This window comes from Limanda limanda, chromosome 12 (assembly GCF_963576545.1).
Source record: "Limanda limanda chromosome 12, fLimLim1.1, whole genome shotgun sequence".
Lineage (NCBI taxonomy): Eukaryota > Metazoa > Chordata > Actinopteri > Pleuronectiformes > Pleuronectidae > Limanda > Limanda limanda.
This window is the reverse complement of record NC_083647.1, coordinates 11,474,681-11,495,554: the sequence shown is the minus strand read 5'-3', so window position 1 is coordinate 11,495,554 and position 20,874 is coordinate 11,474,681. Positions and strand designations below refer to the sequence as shown.

The following is a 20,874-nucleotide window of genomic DNA, read 5'->3' as shown; positions in this document are numbered from 1 at the left end:
GCGACAACATGTGATTAAACGAGTCACAACAGACTCTTTGCTGCGCACTGAGAAATCAAACTTCCCTGAACCCTTCCGTGGAACCAGATGTGCGCAAACAAACTTTTACGCACATAAATAAAAACACGATGCGCTGACAATAGAAACACGCTCATATACACCCCGTTCAACTCGAATAAGCACGCATAAACTCAGTCTGAAGTTGGACAAACCGTCTCCAAACACTTCCTGCCTGGCTGTGCCAAAGTGCGCACGCCGAGTCTCCTGCAGCCAGAGAAGCAATCAGGTTAGAAGAGGACGCACAGTGAACCGTGCAGCCTCCGCCAGCTTCTCCAATTAGTCGAACAAATTGGCTCGACACGTTTCCCTACTGAACTGGTCACCAGTGGCTGCAGGACCGCGGCTGCTCACGCTGCTCGCTCCCGGTGTCCCCAGCCCGCAACGTGCCCGCGCCTCCAGGAGCACACCGACAGCAGCAGGGAGAGATAATGGGGTCTGCGGGGCTACCACAATGGGAGGAGTATGAAAGTTATCCCGAGCCCTGCCCACCAACTGCAAAACATATAAGACGCAGGAGTGAAGCAAAGAGCAGGCACTTAATCCTTAAATCTTCCTGAAAAGACTCACTAAAGACAACACAACTTCTCCCTGACGCACTTCATCTATCAGACATTTGAGTTTTTGTTGTTGTGATGACCTCACCTGCATTTTACTTCTTGCACTCCTGAAATATCTTTTTTTCCCCACTTCATATGGATGTACAAGAACTTTATTCGTTTTTTTCCCAAGCATACAACCACTGAGCAGACTTTGTAGAGAAGTTTTTGTTTTTGTTTTTGGAGGAACAAGTGTGTGTGTCAGAATGGCTCTGGACTCTGAGTTTGGTGTGAAGGGCAGCAGCATCATCAGGGAGTGGAGTGGACAGGTCCAGCCGGCTCTGGTGGCCACCTTCGTTTTCCTCTTCTGTCTGGAAGCCTGTCTGTGGGTCAGGAACCTCCGGCTCAAGAGACGGCTGCCGGGACCCTTCGCCTGGCCCGTGGTGGGCAACGCCATGCAGCTGGGCCAGATGCCGCACATCACCTTCGCCAGGCTGGCCAAAAAGTACGGCAACGTGTACCAGATACGACTCGGCTGCAGTGACGTTGTGGTTCTCAACGGAGACAGGGCGATCCGTCAGGCTCTGGTAGAGCACAGCACAGAGTTCGCAGGCAGACCCAACTTTGTCTCTTTCCAGATGGTCTCTGGAGGCAAGAGTGTAACATTCACTACTTACAGCAAACAGTGGAAAGCACACCGGAAGATTTCCCAGTCGAGCCTCAGAGCCTTTACCTCTGCAAATAGTCAGACCAAGAAAGCCTTTGAACAGCATATTACGTTCGAGGCCATGGAGCTGGTGCAGGTATTTTTGCGGCGCAGCACTGACGCACAGTATTTTGACCCTGCTCATGAATTTACAGTATCTGCTGCCAATGTCATGTGCGCGCTCTGCTTTGGGAAGCGATACGGACATGATGAACTAGAGTTCAGGAACCTGGTGAAAAGCCTTAACAAGTTTGGAGAGACAGTGGGGGCAGGAAGCCTGGTAGATGTCATGCCCTGGCTCCAGTCCTTCCCTAACCCGGTGCGCAGCGTCTACGAAAACTTCAAAAACCTCAACGAGGAGTTTTTCGCCTTTGTGAAAGATAAAGTGACGCAGCACCGAGAGTCCTTCAGCCCTGATGTGACCCGGGACATGAGCGACGCCATCATCAACGTGATCGAGCATGGAAAAGACAGTGGACTGTCTAAAGAGTACGTCGAAACGACAGTAACAGATATCATCGGAGCAGGTCAAGACACAATTTCAACTGTCATGCAGTGGATCGCGCTGCTCCTCGTCAAATACCCAGATATGCAAACCAAGCTCCACGAGCTCCTAGACAAAGCGGTGGGCCCGGACAGACTGCCGTCCATCGAGGACAGGAGCAGCCTGGCATACCTGGACGCCTTCATCTATGAGACCATGCGCTTCACCAGCCTCGTCCCCCTCACCATCCCACACTCCACCACCGCAGACGTCACGATTGAAGGTCTCCACATCCCGAAAGACACGGTTGTGTTCATCAATCAGTGGTCCGTCAACCACGACCCCCTGAAGTGGAAGGACCCGCACATCTTTGACCCCATGCGTTTCCTCGACTCAAACGGGACCCTCGATAGAGACATCACAAACGGTGTCATGATCTTTTCGACGGGTAAAAGACGCTGCATCGGCACCCAGATCGCCAAGGTGGAGGTGTTTTTATTAACAGCAGTGCTGCTGCACCAGTGCAGCCTGGAGAGCGACCCCTCTCAGCCCCTCTCTCTGGACTGCTCCTACGGGCTCACGCTGAAGCCCCTCCGGTTCTGCGTCAGCGCCAAGCTCAGGGGGAAGCTGCTCGGCTTGGTTTCCCCAGCGTGAACAGCGTGTCCCTGTATTGTGACTCAAGGCCAGCAAACACTTTTACACCAATGACTTTTTACAGTAACAGTGAGTATCAGTATACCTGCACGAAATCCTGTTGTAAGATTCACATATTTAATAATATTTAATGGGTATTTTAACACAGTGTGCTTTTGTTTTGTTGTTGGTGCCGGACTGAGGGTAGGATTTCAAAGATGTGTCACTAGCTGCAGGGTGAAAGCTTGTGGACAGTTGGAATCAGTGCAAATATTACACCTCTGCTCCACAAAAATATTGTATACTTGATGAGATCTTGTGCATAATTGTTTCATTCTGAGTTGTGTACTTGTTTTACATCCACTATTGTATATGTAAATGCACGGTGTGTGCTGAAATTAGCTATCTGTCCTATAAATGTCAGTGTAAACTAATATAACTAAAGGAAAATACTTGTGAATGTTACCAAGTCACCTGATGACTTATTGTTCTCTATTGTATTATGTAAGACGATATTTAACCTATGCCATGTAACTCAGTTACAACATGTTTTTTATAATTTCATATTTCAGGTATGATAATAAATGTAATGAAATGTTATGTATTTCACTATCTACTGTACTCAAAGCAGATGAACACATTAAACTAAGAGTGATCAAAGTGGCGTTGGAGGGTGGGGGGGGTGGAATTTTTGTGAAAGAGGAAGACGTCCTTTTAGAAAGGAAGCAAGCAACCACACTGTCGTGAGGATGAAGAGCAGACCCTGCCGTGGACTGCAGACACTTCACACACTTGTCATGTATGTATTCAGGGTTTCAGTTTTACTGTACAAGCACTGCAAGCCCCCCCCCCACCCTCTCCTCCTGTGGCAAACCCAAGTCTCAGCCGTTCAAACGAAACACATGTGCAGCAGCAGCAAAACATAAATATAAAAAATCACTCACGAGGCATTCTCAAAAACATGTTTGTTTACAGAGGAACTATTTCAAAGCAACACGGACGTCGCCGCACCCTCTTTAAGCTTCTGCATTCAGGAACTATGGTGTTATAATGAAAGAGTGGGAGTGTTCCCTCTGTCCGTGTCGAGGCAACAAGTCGAACTCAGTGGGGCCTGGAGTGTTAAAGCGTTCATCACAGAGGATGTTTTGTTATCAGTGTGTTGGCTTCATATGATGGGAAAAATAAGCTATATCTGAATAAATGAATAAAGTGATTTTTCAACAATCAGTGTGATTCTTGGATTGTCCTTTTGTCCTCAAGAAATAAGCTGAGCCAAAAATATCCCATATTCCCATAGGCCTGCTCAGCTTTGTGCACATCACGTCTCTGGCTGTGATATGAAAGTAGTTTTCTTCTCCCCTGTTGGCACCGTCCAGATACTAAATGTGCCAAATTTGTGATATTAGGAACCAACCATTGTTCCCAAAATAGAAACTTCTAGAAGACTTGAATTGGCTAAATATCACTAAAACCAAATCGGATGTTTTTTTAAAGTTCTTCCTTTGGTTGCGCAATCACCAGCAAACAAGCAGATTTACAGCCAGACTCCTCAAAACTATTCTGATGCAGCCGCAACCCTCACAGCTACAATATCTTTAAAGGGCCATCATGCCAACAATAAGGCTGCAAATGGATTTTTATGGAGCAGAATAAGTCGTGCTGTTTGTATCTGTTCAGTGTTTGCCTCTTAAACCCCCCAGCTTTCATGGTGATATCCCAGAGCCCTGTTTTCTCTGTATGGTTATAATTAACAGCTTGGCTGTAAATAACAGAAACCAAATCATGTTTTAAATGGTCACGGAAAGTCCATAGGAAACAGCAAAGAGCAAAAACATGTAAACCCAAAGGAAAAAACAATCAACTCCAGCTTATTGTCCACTATTAACACTTTATGCTCCCACTTAAAAATGTCATCCATTCCACCACAAGTTTCCCTTTACACATGTATTATTATTATTATTATTATTGTTATTATTATTATTATTATTATTATTATTATTATTATTATTATTATTATTATTATTATTATTATTATTATGTGACCAAAACATTCAGGCCCCACATGACATGTAGGGTTGTTAATCTTTAAAACTGTCTCTGTTATGTTCTTTGGCAACACAACTATAAATCCTTATTTTTCCTGGCAACAGGTTTCATTAAGTAGCTGCTCCCCTCCTCGTCCTAGATGGGACACTGCTGGAGGGAGGCCTGAGAAGGAGTAGGACTAAGGTTTGCAGGCCGTGGTCAAAATGGGAGGGGAGAGATAATAAAAAACCTGAGTCGCTGACCCCTCCCACTACAGAGATACATATAAGCGAAGTGTTAAGGCTTGAATCTGCATTCTTCTGAGGTGGTCGTCTCAAGACGTGCTGCACCAGTGCTAACCAGCCGAGCTGATCGAGCCCTTCTCATCCCAGCTCCTGTGGAGGAGGGGGAGTGAGACAGCATGTAAGCGCTGCTTGGAGCCCCTTTCATTTGGTATGGCTATTTTATCCATCTGAAAAGTAAAGATCTGTATTTTAATCAATTTTGAACAGTTTCTTTGAATTTTTTTTCGCATTTTAAGTGACATTTCCCTTTATTTGACGCAGTTGATGACAAACTTCGGCACAGCACAATGGCTCAAGTGGACTCTGAGTTTGGTGTGAAGGGCAGCAGCATCATCAGGGAGTGGAGTGGACAGGTCCAGCCGGCTCTGGTGGCCACCTTGGTTTTCCTCTTCTGTCTGGAAGCCTGTCTGTGGGTCAGGAACCTCCGGCTCAAGAGACGGCTGCCGGGACCCTTCGCCTGGCCCGTGGTGGGCAACGCCATGCAGCTGGGCCAGATGCCGCACATCACCTTTGCCAGGCTGGCCAAAAAGTACGGCAGCGTGTACCAGATACGACTCGGCTGCAGTGACGTTGTGGTTCTCAATGGACACAGGGCGATCCGTCAGGCTCTGGTAGAGCACAGCACAGAGTTCGCAGGCAGACCCAACTTTGTCTCATTTCAGTCGGTCTCAGGGGGGAAAAGTATTACTTTCAGCAATTACAGCAAACAGTGGAAGATGCATAGGAAAATTGCTCAATCAACAATTAGAGCCTTCTCATCCGCCAACAGCCAGACCAAGAAAGCCTTTGAGCAGCAAATTGTGGCAGAGGCCACAGAGCTAGTTGAGATTTTCCTGAAACTCAGTGCTCAGGGCCATTATTTCAACCCTGCTCATGAGCTGACAGTAGCTGCAGCTAATGTGATTTGTGCCTTGTGCTTTGGAAAACGATACGGACACGATGACGTTGAGTTCCGAGCCTTGTTGGAGCAGGTAGATCAGTTCGGACAGACGGTGGGGGCCGGCAGCCTTGTGGATGTGATGCCATGGCTTCAGTCTTTCCCTAATCCAGTCCGCAGTGTCTTTAAAAACTTCAAAGTCCTGAACAAAGAATTCTTCACGTTTGTCCAGAGCAAAGTGAAGGAGCACAGAGAGACATTCGATCCAGAGGTGACGAGGGACATGAGCGATGCGTTTATCGGCATCATTGATAAATCTGACAGTGATAATGGGCTCACCATAGGTCACGCTGAGTCTACGGTGTCCGATCTGATCGGCGCAGGCCTGGACACTGTCTCCACGGCTCTTCACTGGATCATCCTTCTTCTCGCTAAACACCCTGAACTCCAAACCAAACTCCATGAGCTCATAGACAGAGTGGTGGGCCCGGACAGACTGCCGTCGATCGAGGACAGGAGCAGCCTCACGTACGTGGACGCCTTCATCTATGAGACCATGCGCTACACCAGCTTCGTCCCACTCACCATCCCCCACTCCACGACCTCAGACGTCACCTTTGAGGGCCTTCACATCCCCAAAGACACGGTGGTCTTCATCAATCAGTGGTCCGTCAATCACGACCCCCTAAAGTGGAAGGACCCACAAGACTTTGACCCCTCGCGCTTCCTGGATGAAAGTGGATCCCTGGACAAGGACCTCACAAACAATGTTATGATCTTCTCAGCAGGGAAGAGAAGGTGCATCGGAGACCAGATCGCCAAAGTCGAGGTTTTTCTGTTCGTCACGATTCTGCTCCACCAGTGCAGCTTTGAGAAATGCCCCGACGAGGACCTGTCTTTAAATTGCTCGTATGGTTTAACACTGAAACCTTTAGATTACAAGATCGCTGCCAAACTCAGGGGAAGAACCACTTAAAGGCCAATAAAGAGCTGTGTGACTGTGGTTTCAGCGATTTAAGAAAAGCAGTATGAGGTACGTCTTCTGGAATAAATATGTATGCCTTGTATTACAGAGGATTTTTTTATAGCTTTTGATTAACCCCCCAAAAATGCAAAACGATAAGCTTGTTACTGCTTCTGCTGACATTTGTGAAAGTTGTTTCATTGGGAATTGGTTAATGTATTAAAACTATGTTTCCTTAGTTAGAATAAAAGTAAGCGAATGAGAAAACCTGAAAATATACTGTGTCATGTAAGTGACAGAAAAAGATGTCATGAAAGCTTCGATGTGGTCGACCATAACCACAATTCATAATAAACCCTAGCTATGTATAGTTATTTATATGAAGCTATTTAGTGGAATGTCTCCCGAAATGCAATATAAATTGGCTGGTGATGACTAAATGTCTTTTTCAGTGCTGATGGAGAGAAATGATGGAGCAGCTGTGTGGTCTATCACGCATATGTACTGGACTTTATTATATCTTTCAGCTCAATACACATACAATGTGCATGTCATTACATTCATGTGCTCTGAAATCCTGCATTATACTGCTTTATCCAACAACTTGTGTAAAAACCACTAATCAAACTGCCTTAGCTCACATAACACTGTGCAATAAGCTGTGTGGTTATAAAAGCTAAACAATGTGTCACAATGACCCTGTGTGCTATGACTCTGCCGTGCCACTAAAAGCTTGTACAATGAATGTCCAATAAACCATTTTGTACCGATTCCTACCTGAATCTGTGGGATGTGTACATATATCAGCCGAAGAGAATCACAAAGGCGAGAGAGGTCAAAGAGATAATAATAGATCATGATGTCTGGTCTCGGTGTTGTTGTAAAACTTTAATGTGGGTTACAGGCCCGGCATGCCCCTGTTCCCCCCTCCGCCTTACAAGCAGCCTGTGACTCGCGGCAGCGTTAAGCAGCCGCGAGCTGCACTCATCAATATTTAACACGGGCCGCGCTGTTCTCTTGACTGCTGTGTCATTTTTTTTTGTCTCAGTGAGCAGCCTTGCATCTCCTAAACTGATGTCATGTCGAATAAAAGGTGTGAATTTCAAAAGGCTAAGAGTGAATGACACTTCTTAAACACTATCAGACACTGTTACAGGGGAGGGAGGTGGGCTGGGGTGAGTCAAATCAGGTTATATTTGAATAATCTACGATTGTCAGCCCAGTTTGCACTTCACGTGACTATCACATCCCTTGAGTGGTTTCATTTGGTTTCTTCTGCCACTGTTTCTGTTGCAGATTGGGTTTGGCACATGTTGTTTGGCCCAGTAGGAGAAGTGGAATGTAAATAAGAGCATTTACTTGAGTGCTGTACCTAAGTTACATTTCAGGTTAAGGTTCTATAAAGATAAATGAGAACTTTGTTACCTCTGTCAAGTATAGCGTGTGTTTTCATCCCTTCCCATTGGTTTGTTTGTTTGTTTTTAAGAACAATTATGCAAAAACTACTGGACAGATTTCAACAAAACCTGGTGGAAGGATGTCGGGTCGGGGAAGAACGCACGAAATGTTGTTTTGTTTTTTTCACTTCCTTTAACATTGAGAGATGCGTTTTTCAACATTTTCCTTGATTTCTCAGAGATTAATAAGAGAGTGGATCTTGATGAAAACAAATCTGGTATGTTTAGGGGACTGATATTTATGAGTGCTGATCTAGTACATTTAAATGTGGTTTCATAAGGGGCATTCTAGTGAGCCATTCCTGCCATTCTTGTTAAAGGAGCAAATAATTTGTACCGAAACTATTTGGCCTGGGTCTCAATACAAAAAGGAAGCATCTGGCTGGGTCCTTCACACATTTCAGATGTCGCCGTCTTGTTTCATGTATTACAGTTTGAGGAAGACAAATTGTGCAGTATTTTACAAAAAAAGTGGATAAAATAGTGGAATTAAACTTGTGAAGTTTCTTATTTTCTACATCAATATTCATCATGCGACCCCAAAATTGGGAAACACTGGACTCAGCATATATATAAAAACAGTTAAATCGGCAACAGAAGAAAAAACGCCAATATGCACTGATGCATCAGTATAGGATCTTTAAAAATAAAGAAGTGGTAGTGTCAGATAAAATAGTCCCTGTGACTACTATATTACTGAATTTTTTATATTTACCTATGGACTTACTTAATTTGAGTCTTTGAGCGATGATTATCAGTCATCTTTTCAAATGCTGTGTCGTTTCAACCTGACGTGATCCTCCTGTGTTTGAACCCATGTCTCTATAATAATAACTCTCCCTTATTTTCTATCCCTTGTACAAAATATTTGCTGTCACGTCATGTGATTGGCATCTATTCCAACAAGTGCAGTCAACAAACCTCCTGAAATTCTTCCTCCCAAATAACTTTTTTCTATTTCGGAAAAACCAAAACCACTGGTTGCTCAACATTTATCCGGCTATAAGTATGCTCCATAAATGTTAGTTTAACTGAGGGTTAGCAGCTCATCATTTTCATCCCCCCGTCTTATTTTTATGTCCACTCTCTTCTCCCATGAGTTGCCTCAGTGAGTGAACGTGAGTCTTCCAGCAGGAGCAGGAGTGTGGATGGAAACTGAAGTTTTCCCTCAAGTTAATGTAGAGCAGGCTGGAGACATTCTGTCCTGTTCACATACTCTCTCCCGATCTCTCTCTCTCTCTCTTTGCTCTGACACCACTGAGGGGGAGAGACAAGCCACCTGAACTCCCCCGTTTGCATCGCTGCTTCCCGAAACATCCATGAAATGTGTCCAGCTGAAAGACTTCCTTTCACCCTGAGTCACCGGCTCCGCATCCCCTCTGCAGACCTGCTGAACTGTGGAGGCTGAGGGTTTCTCTGAGGTTGTTCACATTCTGCACATGCTCAGAGTGACCTCCCACAATGTTCTCACCACCAGATACCAAACCGCCCCGCTGGAGCTTTGACATGCGAAATGCACTCACTGCTATAGGCGATGCACAGTGAGGTAGAATCACTTAAAAGTAGACAAACGCAGGCAAATTGTCCAGAAAATCTCTTTCCCTGTCCGCTGCCGTCATCTGCAGAAAACACAGCGTGACATTGTGTCTGGGAACAGCCGTGTGTGCTCACACAGCCCCCCCCCCCCCCCCAAGACCAACACAATGACCACAGCTACACTCCACATCCTAAATGTTGCAGACAAACAATGTGATTGTAATTTTGCACGCTCTTCAACCTTAAACAAGAGAAGCACCAGACACCACAGTGGATCATTAATCATTGTATTACAGAAAAAAAATGAAACAGAGACAGAAGCATTTTTCTTTGATTAACAAGAACAACTTCAGGGGGAAACCAGAGGCTCCTGAAAAATAAGAATGAATCAACTTTTTCCCACAGGACAAAGGTGACATTTTAAACAAGTCAAACAACTGTGAGCGCACGGAGGTGCACACATACTCACCTCTTAATATTCACATGGTAAAGGGACTGTATTTATATAGTGCTTTTCCAGTCTTATCTACCACATTCATCCTTTCATACAGAACTTCTATACGCTGTGTTTTTCTAGTACACACCTGTATGGCTGTCAGCGGCAGTTTAGGGTTCAGTATCTTGCCCAAGAACACTTCAGAATGTAGACCGGAGAAGAATTTCGTGGCTTTTCCTGTGTTCTCCCGCTTCCTCCCACAGTCCAAAGACATGAAGATTGAGGTTAGGTTGAATGGAGACTAGAGTGAATGGTTGTTTGTCTCTGTATGTTGGCCCCGTGATATGCTGCCGTGATATGTCCAGGGTGTAGCCCACCTGTCACCCAATGTCAGCTGGGATTGGCTCCAACTCCTCTTGGACCCTATAAAGGATATAAAAGCTGTATAGATGATGAATGGATGAGCACTGGATAATAAGAGGGAAAGGAAATGAGAGTTGACATTTCAATAATCCTGATCAATTTTCAACATGATGCCCTGAGTTTTAAAAGGCCGCTGTCCTGCATCAGGCCTAAATGTGTCCAAACAAACTGGAAAGAGCTGTGATGTTCGTTGTGATTCGTCGTAATATATTCCAGAGTCTGTTTGATGTTCCACTTGTGAGTTCGAAAAAATGTTTCCTCTCTCTTCAACGCCCCTGTGGAATTATGTCATGGACGTAAACACTGAACAGGACTTACAATGATGTTCCACTTGACATTGTAATCAAAGTCGCGCCACCTTTTAGCTCAGCGTACTGCATCTGACTCTGTGTTTTAACACATTACTAACATACGGTCAAGACCTGCAATTAGTCACCTTCACTTCATGTTCTGGAAATTCAACCTCGTCACAAGGACACGTGAAGTGAAGTGGCCCTTTTCAATAAACAATGACCCAACTCATTATTTCAGGGTGGGACGGCCAGCGCTTGTTGTCGTGTCCGAGCTGGGTTTGTGTTTTGGAGCGATGGCAGAAGACGGACCTTTGCTATGACATTACACTATTCATTTCCATTCGCCACATTTTCTTTCCGTATAACAAACAATTATTTTCATGAGGTGCAGGAGGAGTCAGTGTGAGAACACAGCTAGCGTGTGGCGTGTGGTTCCTGTGCACGGACGGGAGTTCACATCACGGTCGGTCACAGTCGAGTTAAAGCGTCTGATTTCGTTTGATATGGAAACTGCGCAGGAGTATTTCCATGTGATTTATGTTGAATGACGTGATGTCGCTGGCGTTGAGTGAAACGAGAGGAAGGTGGAGGAGCTTGCACCGTCTCTCCCCAAGTCACCATCTGCCATCACTGAGACAGGCTGAGGCTGAGACTGTGTCGGGTTTTCCACCTTCTCCTAAGGATGGAGGAAGTAAATCAACATAAAAGTACAAATAAATACGCAAAACTGACTCAAGTCTGAGGCTCAGTGGGGGCCTTTTCAGATATTTCTCCACCAGTGACTGCTGCTGCTGCTGTGGAGGAGGAGGCAAATTCCAAGGATGCATTTATACAGATACGCTAAATGGAGAAGTTTGGAATCGCTGCTGGCCGTGTTTTAGTTCGGAAACTGCAGGGTGTTTTAGTCTGGACGGGCAGAATTGAAAATGTTTGGAATCGATGACATAAGACACTACTTTTTGCTCACAATGTGCTGATAATGAAAATGTAGTGGTGGTATAGCTGAACCCTAATATTACCTGCTCTGATTGGATCAGTGGAACAATTTCCCTCTCTCTTTTGAAAGTAATGATATTTGCTGGCATATGTGGTAGAGGAAATGTGAAAAGTACGCATAAGAAAATCCATTGAGTACTGTAATGGAGTAAATGTACTTTGCTCCATTCAACCACTGCTCCTGAGGTGACATTCACGTTCTTCAGTGTGTAAACATCTGTACTTCCTCACTATCTATCAAGAACAGCAGACACATAACTCCCTCTTGGCTCGCCAAACCTAGAGAGCAAATTAGATTACAGCAGCATGTCTCCTACATACAACCCATGATCTCATTCATCTCATGATAAATCAGCTCTGGTGGAGCTTCAGAGAAAGTGTCTGGTACTTCCCCGTAGGTCCAGCACCTTCACAAGGCCATCAATCTTGTGCAGTGTCCAAGATAGTGCTGTCCGCTCAGAGGATAATGAAACACTGGCACCACTGTTGTTGTGCAACACACACTGGGACCTTTTACGGAGGAGCACAGAGAGGGAATGAGAAGAGGATGGATTCGATTTTTTTTTTTAAAGGGGAGGAAATAAATCAGCTTATTGCGTTATCCTGTATTTGTTCACGTCACATGAGAATGTTGGAAGAGCTCAACGTTGTGATATCCCACGTATCACATGGGGGGACAGGGGAAGACTTGCACGATATGTATTTTTACAGAACACAGAGAGAAAAATAATAACAATCGTTAAATTAATAAACACATTCACTGTACTTAAGCCTGGTACACACAGGAGAACTTTTAACTGTAATCCGAATTTACGATTTCACAGAGGAGATCCCAGAGACTTGAAATCTTGTGTGATACAGCTTCAGTTTTTTATATGGTGTGTGTTCAAGAACCTTTAGCTGCATTACGTCCACCTTTTGAATTTGTGTGGAAAACCTGCGTGGTTAAATGTGACTTCAGAAGAAAATTGAAAAACATGGACGTTGAGTGTTCTAAATTAAACCTGACAGAAAAATGGTGTACCGCTAAAATCAACAAATAAACCTGGAGAGATTAAATTGCAATTAAATAATTTCTAAAATTACAGTGTGGAAATGTCCCTCTTAGAATGCCTGGGGGTTTTAGCCCGGACATGTTTCCAGGACCATCATACACACTGACATTCACACAGTTAGAGTCTCGGTTATATCTAACCCCATGGAGAGACGCACACAGACACAAGGAGAACAAACAAGTTGGTTTTCGAACCATCTATGCCTTTGTTGTTGTTGGTGCTAACCACGTTGTTTTTCATGAAAGTTTAGAAATCCACTTAAAAGGATATGTTACACTATATTTTATTTTATGAGCAAACCTTATGGACCCTTACGTGATGGCCCATCTCGCCTCAAAGCCTCCTCTCTTTCTACAAGATTTTGGAACACGTCTGTGGAAACTTTATCCGAGAGCATTTGGCACTGACCTTGAGTTGGTGTTCCACTATATTCCAAAGGGCTTAAGTTCACGTTCACAGGACCTCTGTCATACTGAAACAGGGAAAAGGTCTTTATCAAACATTTGCCAAGGAGGCTTTCCCCCCTCTAAACCATCATTATATGCTCTGTAGCATTCATATTTCCCTTAATATTCACTAACAATAGCCCAAACATAGAAAAATAAATCAAGTTAGAAAATTTGGAAAAAGTGTACTTTTGGCCATATATTATATAATGGAGGATAAACAGTTACTCTCAGTCTGAACAGTCTGTGTCTACGGTCTAAAACAATGGCAGATGTGCAGCCAGAGTAATCATCTGAATCCACAGTGAATATATAATATTGTCTTATCTTGAGAAGAGAGAGCAACATATTATCACCAAAGACACCAAGGTCAATCGAGATGTGGCCTCTGATATCCACTGTCTCATATATATATATATATATAACAGAGAAATTGGGTCATGACCCTGTATCCTGTCATAGCTTGCTGGAATTCTATGGAGTCTATATATGAAATTCCAGTCGATAAACTGAGGTATGTAATATCTTCTAACCATCTCCAAGAAACGAAAAACAATAGTCACAGGCTCCCGTGTCAAAGAAGCTACCCATAATTCAGCTCTCCGCTGCAGCAGAACCCTTCTCCTCCTTCCATCCCTCGCTTTCACGCCATTCCACTCCAAGCCCTCTTCTTGGCAACGCTTTAGCCCAGACCAAAACAATTTTGCAATAAGCTATTTGCGTTCGCGGGGATTCGTTTTCAGTTGTTTTTGCATTCTCCTTTTGTAGTGGGCCCTGATTGCCTGTCAGAATTTCCCCACTCACTGCAGAGAAGACGGGTTAAGACTCTCTCTACTGAAAATTCCTCCCTTTAATACTTGGAGCTGTCCGCACTTGGAGCTCGTGTTTGTTGACAGTGTGAGATGTTATATTACGGCAGTGCAAGAACTGCACGTACAGTCTACGTGTTGGGCTTGTTTGGAAGGGATTCATGTTCACCACAAAAATAGAAATTCTATTTAGATTTTACAGGGATGTTAATTTGTGGTGAATATTCTCAGAACTCCGGTACTTTTTGGTTCACATCATCATTACAAATAGATGATGCAGCTGACGCAAGTTTAATTGCTCTCACATGGAGACACATACTGTATATACATAGACAGTGTGCACCCTATGCTTTATTCAGCACTCATTAGCTTCATGACAGCACACAGGGACACAAGCAGCTCACATGCACCTACAGAGGTCAATGTCTAGCTGACTGTTGCTCTGTTTCTCGGAGCTGTGGGTGGCAGCGTTGCCCTGCAGCAAGAAGGTTCCTGGTTCAAAACCTGGTTCTTTCTGTGTGGGGTGTTCATGTGCTCCCATGTTCTTTGTGTCATGTGTGGTAGAATTCTGGAGATACAAGAGGCTGGAAACAACAAAGTTATCTACGTGTATTTAATAAGGGGCTTTCTGCAGAAAGGATCAACACAGGGAAACCGCAAGGGTCTCAGAGTGAAGATGCAGAACAGTCAGATACACAGATCTTATATACCAGGGGATAGGGCTGTCTCTCTGAGCCAATCCAGACAGGTTCCCATAGGTGGGGGAAGGACAGGAAACTAAACATAACAGCTGATTCACATGTGTTTCCTAAGGTGATTATAAGAGATACACTCCTTCCTTTGATGGGTAATTAAGTCGCAAAAGGTCTCACTGTATTGACGTCATAAACAGTTCCCACCAGAAAACAGCTCAAGTCATCAAACATCTGTTGTATGTAAATACAAGTCATAAAAGTCTCTTGAGAAGCTTCAAACACTTACTGTCCAAATACAAAATACTTTTTTAACCTTGCTTAGTTAATTTTCTACTACATTTCCCTCCTTTTTGTCATTTATTGACAACTTAAGAGAATGAAAAAATCGAATACATCAATTCACCAGGATTTCAAAATACATCATCATCATCATTGAAGTGTAAAACAAACTGCTTTTGTCGTGGACGGTATGCGTCCTTAAATGGGAGGGAGGACTAATAAAAGCAGATTAAACAGACATCACAACATCATTACATTCTTCATCACTATCAAAAGGGTTCTGGGGAGGAAACCAGTCAGGGAGGGGAAACACATCTTATATTATCGTGACTGTAGATCCAATTGGTGTGTCATCTGGCAGAACAAACCATAGGGACACAGCTGGCATGCCCCATAAAGCCCATGGAGGCTACAGTAACTAAACTGTAAGTATAAAGGTGCAGTGTGGGGGAGACATACGTGCTTAAAGAAGTGTGGCATGTTGATACGAGCAAACACTCTCTGTAGCTTCAAAGGGAAACAAATCATCCTATCGCACAGGATGCTTGAAACCCAACAAATCAGACTGGCCCGGGAGATTGGCTTGAATGTTCCAAAAATGAAATTCGTATCAAGAGTTATCAGTCAGCGGGGGATTGATGTCATCAATATTGAGAGAACAGTTCCTCTACTGCCATTCCGACCCAGCTGACTGAAGTGATGCCACTAAGGTCGGCGTTTCATCGTCGTCTTCTCAGCTGTGTGTGTATTATGTGATTCTCCGAGGCAACTATTACCAACAGCTGTGCTGGTCAGCACTGCCCCCTCTTCAACGATCCTTTGTTTTAATTATTCAGTGTGGGTGCAGAAGGTGGATGTTCTGGTTCTGGGACTCTTAGCGACGTTCACTGCCGTGTGGGTTGTTAACAGGATCTGGTACGGTCCTGTCCAGCGTCTGTGTCACCCACTTTTCCGCCTTAAGTCCTTCACTATCACCCAGTTGCCGGGCTTCAGGCCATGAAGTGGTCCACTTGCCAGTTTAGGGAGTGCGTCTTTAACCTGTTTGTGGATGGCAGATAAGGCAGAAGAGAGATTTGAATAATAACGTCGCATTTCATCTTCAAAGAGAATTGTTGAGGGCAATTGTCTTTTAACAGGTCCAATGCCCCAATATTTTCTTAATTATTTTAGTGCCGCACTAACAAATGGAGTCCCATTTCACTGCTGATTTTACTTGGGATTCCCCATCTGGGAATAACTTCAGTGATCAACGCTTTAGCTACGGCAGCTCTGTCTTTCAGAAAACATATAAACTATAACCAACCAATATTTTTTCCCCTCACTCGGTGTTAGCTCAATTAAATCCATCTTCGATCCTTTTAAAACATGATCCTTCCCATGCATTTACTTTGCAAAATGAGGAAACAGATATTTTGGCAAACAAGGTTTCTCATCAGGGCCCACCCACACCCCATGTGTGTGTGTGCAACCACTTCTCTTCCAAAGTCCACGCTCTTCAGCTGTTGCTCTAAGTTGAAGTTCTTGTAGGTCAGCCGTGGGGGTGGTGGGGTCGACCTGTAAGAGAATGTGTGAAGAAGATAGAGCCGGCGAGCAAATGCTTTTGCTGCTACATCCTCCCTGGCATTTCCTTGTGATACTTGGTCATTATTAGAGGTGTGAGCATCACATTTACATACTGCATCCTGTTTGGGGAGGAGGACAGCATCAAGGATCTGAGACACTAGAGCATGATGTGCAATTGGTTTGCCTGATGGTGTAAGGAATTCTCTGTGTTTCCAAATCGTGCCAAAATCATGTACTTTACAAATGCATATCTACTGTCAGTGTAGATGTTAACCCTTTTCCCCTTAGCCAATCTGCATGCTTCAATGAGAGCAGTGAGCTCTGCTGCCTGTGCCGACAGGGAAGCAGGGAGAGGTCGTGCAATCAATGTATCATGTGCTGCTACCACAGTCAAACCAACTTGATTTGCTCCTGTGTCTGAATTGCGGGACGCTGATCCATCCACAAACAGTGTAAATCTTGATTCTGCAACGTTGTTTCCTGTAAGTGTGGTCTGGGGGAACAAACTTAGGTTATTGTTACTATACAATTATGTTGTTCACCATCTCCTTCTGTTGGAAGAAGAGTAGCTGGGTTAAGAACATTACATCTTTTCACAGTGATGTTAGGCATTTCCAACAGAATAGCATGTTATCGATAGCATCATACACATAGCATTTGGGATCAAGTTTTGCTCAGAAAAATGCTACACGTCTCTGTTTACCCCCCTTGATCTGAGTAGCACTGATGTCATCTACTCCCCCTTTCTTGTCATCTGGTTGTGTGAAAGGTCGGTCATGGTCGTGTAGTCATAAAGTCGAGGTCATCTGTAGCGTCAGTTTCAAGTCAGTGAAAGCTTTCTCCGCGTCATCAGTCCATGTCACTTTGCTATATGCTTTTAAGCCCGTGTGCGATTGCGCTGAGGGGCTCCTCGAGGACAGCATAGTTAAAATACATTCATAGGAATGACATCACTTATTTCTTTGTAACAGTTTTAGGAATCTTTGAATTACTGTTACACTATTAGGGGAGAGGGAATTGCCCTCTGCTGTGATCACATGCCCTAAAATTTTAACTTGTACATTTACAAACCTATACTTTTACAAACTTATACTTTTACGAACCTTTGCTTTAACAAACTTATACTTTAACAAACTGCAGTTTTTCAGGCTTGCCTTATGTCCTTCTGCATTTAGATGTTTTAGTAGAGCTACAGAATAATTTTCACAATATTCTTCAGTTGGAGCACAAATCACTAATCCTTATATTGTCAACATATCGTAAATGTGCACTTCCTGGTGTTATCTTTAATGATCTTAAGCTTTTTAGTGCCTGGTTGTAAATGGTCAGTGATTCACAATAGCCTTGACGAGGCATGTGAATGTATAACTTTCTCTGTTGAACTCAAATGTAAACCAGTATTATATGTCTTTATCAATTTAAAAACTGAAGAATGCATTTGCCCGATCAACAACAGAGAATCATTTATAATCCTTCAGAACTTGCTAAAGGATTGTTTTAAGAATTTGGAACCGACGAAGCGCATTGTTGTACTGCGGCGTTGACAACATACAAATTTTGGATGAATCGCAAATCATCAGTTTGTGTTTTATCAAAAATACTTTCCACCGGAAAAAATCAGAGTGTGCACTAGTAAATCCTTGCAAGGAACAATTACACCTGCTCTCAATTGAGAGTTGAAAACTGGTGTAATACCATCGATGGCTTTCTGTTACAGTAGATATTGTCAGATCATGGTGTAATAACCACAGGTTCCATGTGTTAATTAAACCCACATCATGATTACCTCTGAGCCCTTAAAATGTTGTTTGTATAAACTAAATATGCATGTGCATATTGGGCTTCTGTATTTGTGTCTGGTACCATTTAAACAACCTTGAAAGTGTAAATAACAGATGTAAATCATTTTCTAAACACTTTAAAAAATTGATTTTACTTAACCACGGGATCTGATATCTTTTCCCAAATGTCAGCATTGACACATTTTTGTATCCACGGTCGCAAGTCTTGCCATTCATCATTTTTGTTTTTGACAGCAAGTCATGTGAGTGTGAACCAGGAACATCAAAAAAGGAAAGCATCCTCTGAACATCTGTGAAGGAACTGAGAGGGTGACTACAGTAACAGCACATCTATGTTCTTTCCAGAACATGCAACTTAGTGTTGAATTTTCTTTCACACTACTTTCCCTACAACTTATTTTTTCAAACCTGCATCTCTCCCTTTGTGTTTGAGTGCAGTGAAGTTTAAATCTTTTGGATGCATATACGTGGTGTCTGTTCTTAATGTGACTGAATATGCCTTGTCCACTAGATCTTTGTCGATTTGATGTGACAACAGATGAGCAAAGCTTCCATTCATACGCATATAACAGTGAAGCAGCATTACACTTAATATTATCTCTTTCCCTAGCACTGTGAGTGTGTGCATTGGCATATTAGCATAATCATCTCATTGCTATTTAAGCTATGTTCCTATCAGTAGTTTGTCTTTCTTCTCTAAAAAACAAAAAAAAATCATTTACTTCTATGATAAGTGTTTGTGTTTGTGTGGTGCATTCACCCTCTTGATGTGTGAGGTGTTCCTCATGGTCTCGTTCTCTGCTCAAAGATGCTGGTTCCTCCCTCTCCTCCATCCCCGCCTCGGTTCATTCAGCCTTGTAATTCATCAATCAATTTTTGTTTTGCCCAATGTCCCTTCTCTCCACAGAGAAAACAAATGTCCCAATCATCGTTTCCACATGCGTCCCCCCTCCTTCCTTGAAATCCTCTTCTTCTGCATCGCGATGTACCTATGAACATCTTCAGTGAGGCTTTATGCAGATCAGTCTCTCTTTCTTCTTCTTATTCGCATGAACTGTATGTGCTTTTATTAAGCTCTTCCTGAGTCCCACTTGATGCCTGTACGTTTTAACAGGCTGGCAACTTCAGGTCACTTCAAGAATTCGCGATTCGGGCTGGATCCTGTCCCAGTCCATATAGCCCACTTGTCTGGTGCGAGGTGAAGAGAGGAGTTATGGGTCTGGAACGTCATTAGCTGGAAAAGGTTGTTGTGGAACCTGGGCTCCTGCCTGTGGAACATCCGCTTCTGGTGGAGCTTGGTGTTGTTCTGGTTGTCGTCTTGTCGGCGGGGAAGAGTCGAGGTCGGGAACCTGCATTTTGAGACACTGAGACATTTGTGAGGTGTTAACTGTCCCTGCCAGTGTATGTTTTCTGTCCCTATGATGCAATTCTTCTAACCACATTCAACATACATTCCTATCTGCCTGAAATTTTAAATTTACTTTTCTGGCCTAACTTACTATTTCGTTCTCCTCTAGATTCAGTCTCAGCTGTTTCAGCTGTCTTAAAAAACTCTCTCTCTCTCTGGAAACCCACAGTCTCTCATTCCTCATTCACACTTGAAACAAACTTAGTGCTTTGTCACCATAGTTCTTTCACATGAAGTTCACATAAGGATTACTCAGTTCAGTTCCATAATCCAAATCTTATATTTTTCATTTACCTATGTAAAGAATTTTTTTTAAATTTTATTTTAAGTAGTTACCTTAAGTCTTCAATCAATCTCCAAAACGCTATCGTAAGGAGCAAATAGGAAACTTGTTAATATAAACATCATCTAAATAATGTAATACCTCCAATATTATATAACCAACAGTAATTTTCTCTTGTAATAACTTGGTTGCTGTTAGTTTCTCAATTCATCTCTTTTTTTTTTTTTTTTTTTTCTTTTTTTTATATCTTTTTTTTTAAAATACACCTTCAAATATTCTGCCTCACCAACACAAATCATAGTGCCTTAAAGAAGTTCTCTACATGCGCGCGTCTTCGAGACTTGTTTCACACAATGCAAATACAACTCAGTATTATGTCCTCTCTGTGGTTGTGTTATTTAACAAACTCGTTTTTTAGGTACCTCGTCAGTCTACCTTCCAGGTTTCTTCTAAACCTTGGTTAAAAATTTACAGGGCTTTCACCTGTCTGGAGGATCCCGATTCCCTCTTAGACCAACTTCTCTGTAACACTATGTTCTGCTTGGTATATATTACACTTGAAATCTCAGATTCTCACCAGATAGATCGCAGCGCTGAGACAATCCGGCTCGGGTCTAGGTCCCTGCATCTCACCCGTGGGGAGGTTAAGGTTGGAAACTTTTTTCCAAGATGATCAGTCAACCGTAGACACCGAGTCCAGATGCGTCCAGACGTGCGATCCCACTTCTGACACCAAATTGTGGTAGAATTCTGGAGATACAAGAGGCTGGAAACAACAAAGTTATCTACGTGTATTTAATAAG

General features: G+C 43.3%; 2 protein-coding genes across 2 annotated transcripts; both read left to right on the top strand.

Moving 5' to 3' along the window:
• The first annotated feature begins 621 nt into the window (after positions 1-621).
• On the top strand, positions 622-2,945 carry LOC133016038 (cytochrome P450 1B1-like). Its single transcript, XM_061083340.1, has one exon. The coding sequence runs from the start codon at positions 863-865 to the stop codon at positions 2,438-2,440; it is 1,578 nt and encodes a 525-aa protein (XP_060939323.1). The 5' UTR covers positions 622-862; the 3' UTR covers positions 2,441-2,945.
• A 1,872-nt stretch (positions 2,946-4,817) lies between these two features.
• LOC133016037 (cytochrome P450 1B1-like) lies at positions 4,818-7,361 on the top strand. The gene is made up of 2 exons (XM_061083339.1): positions 4,818-4,897; positions 5,011-7,361. The coding sequence occupies exon 2, from the start codon at positions 5,037-5,039 to the stop codon at positions 6,600-6,602; it is 1,566 nt and encodes a 521-aa protein (XP_060939322.1). The 5' UTR covers positions 4,818-4,897; positions 5,011-5,036; the 3' UTR covers positions 6,603-7,361.
• Positions 7,362-20,874: the final 13,513 nt, after the last annotated feature.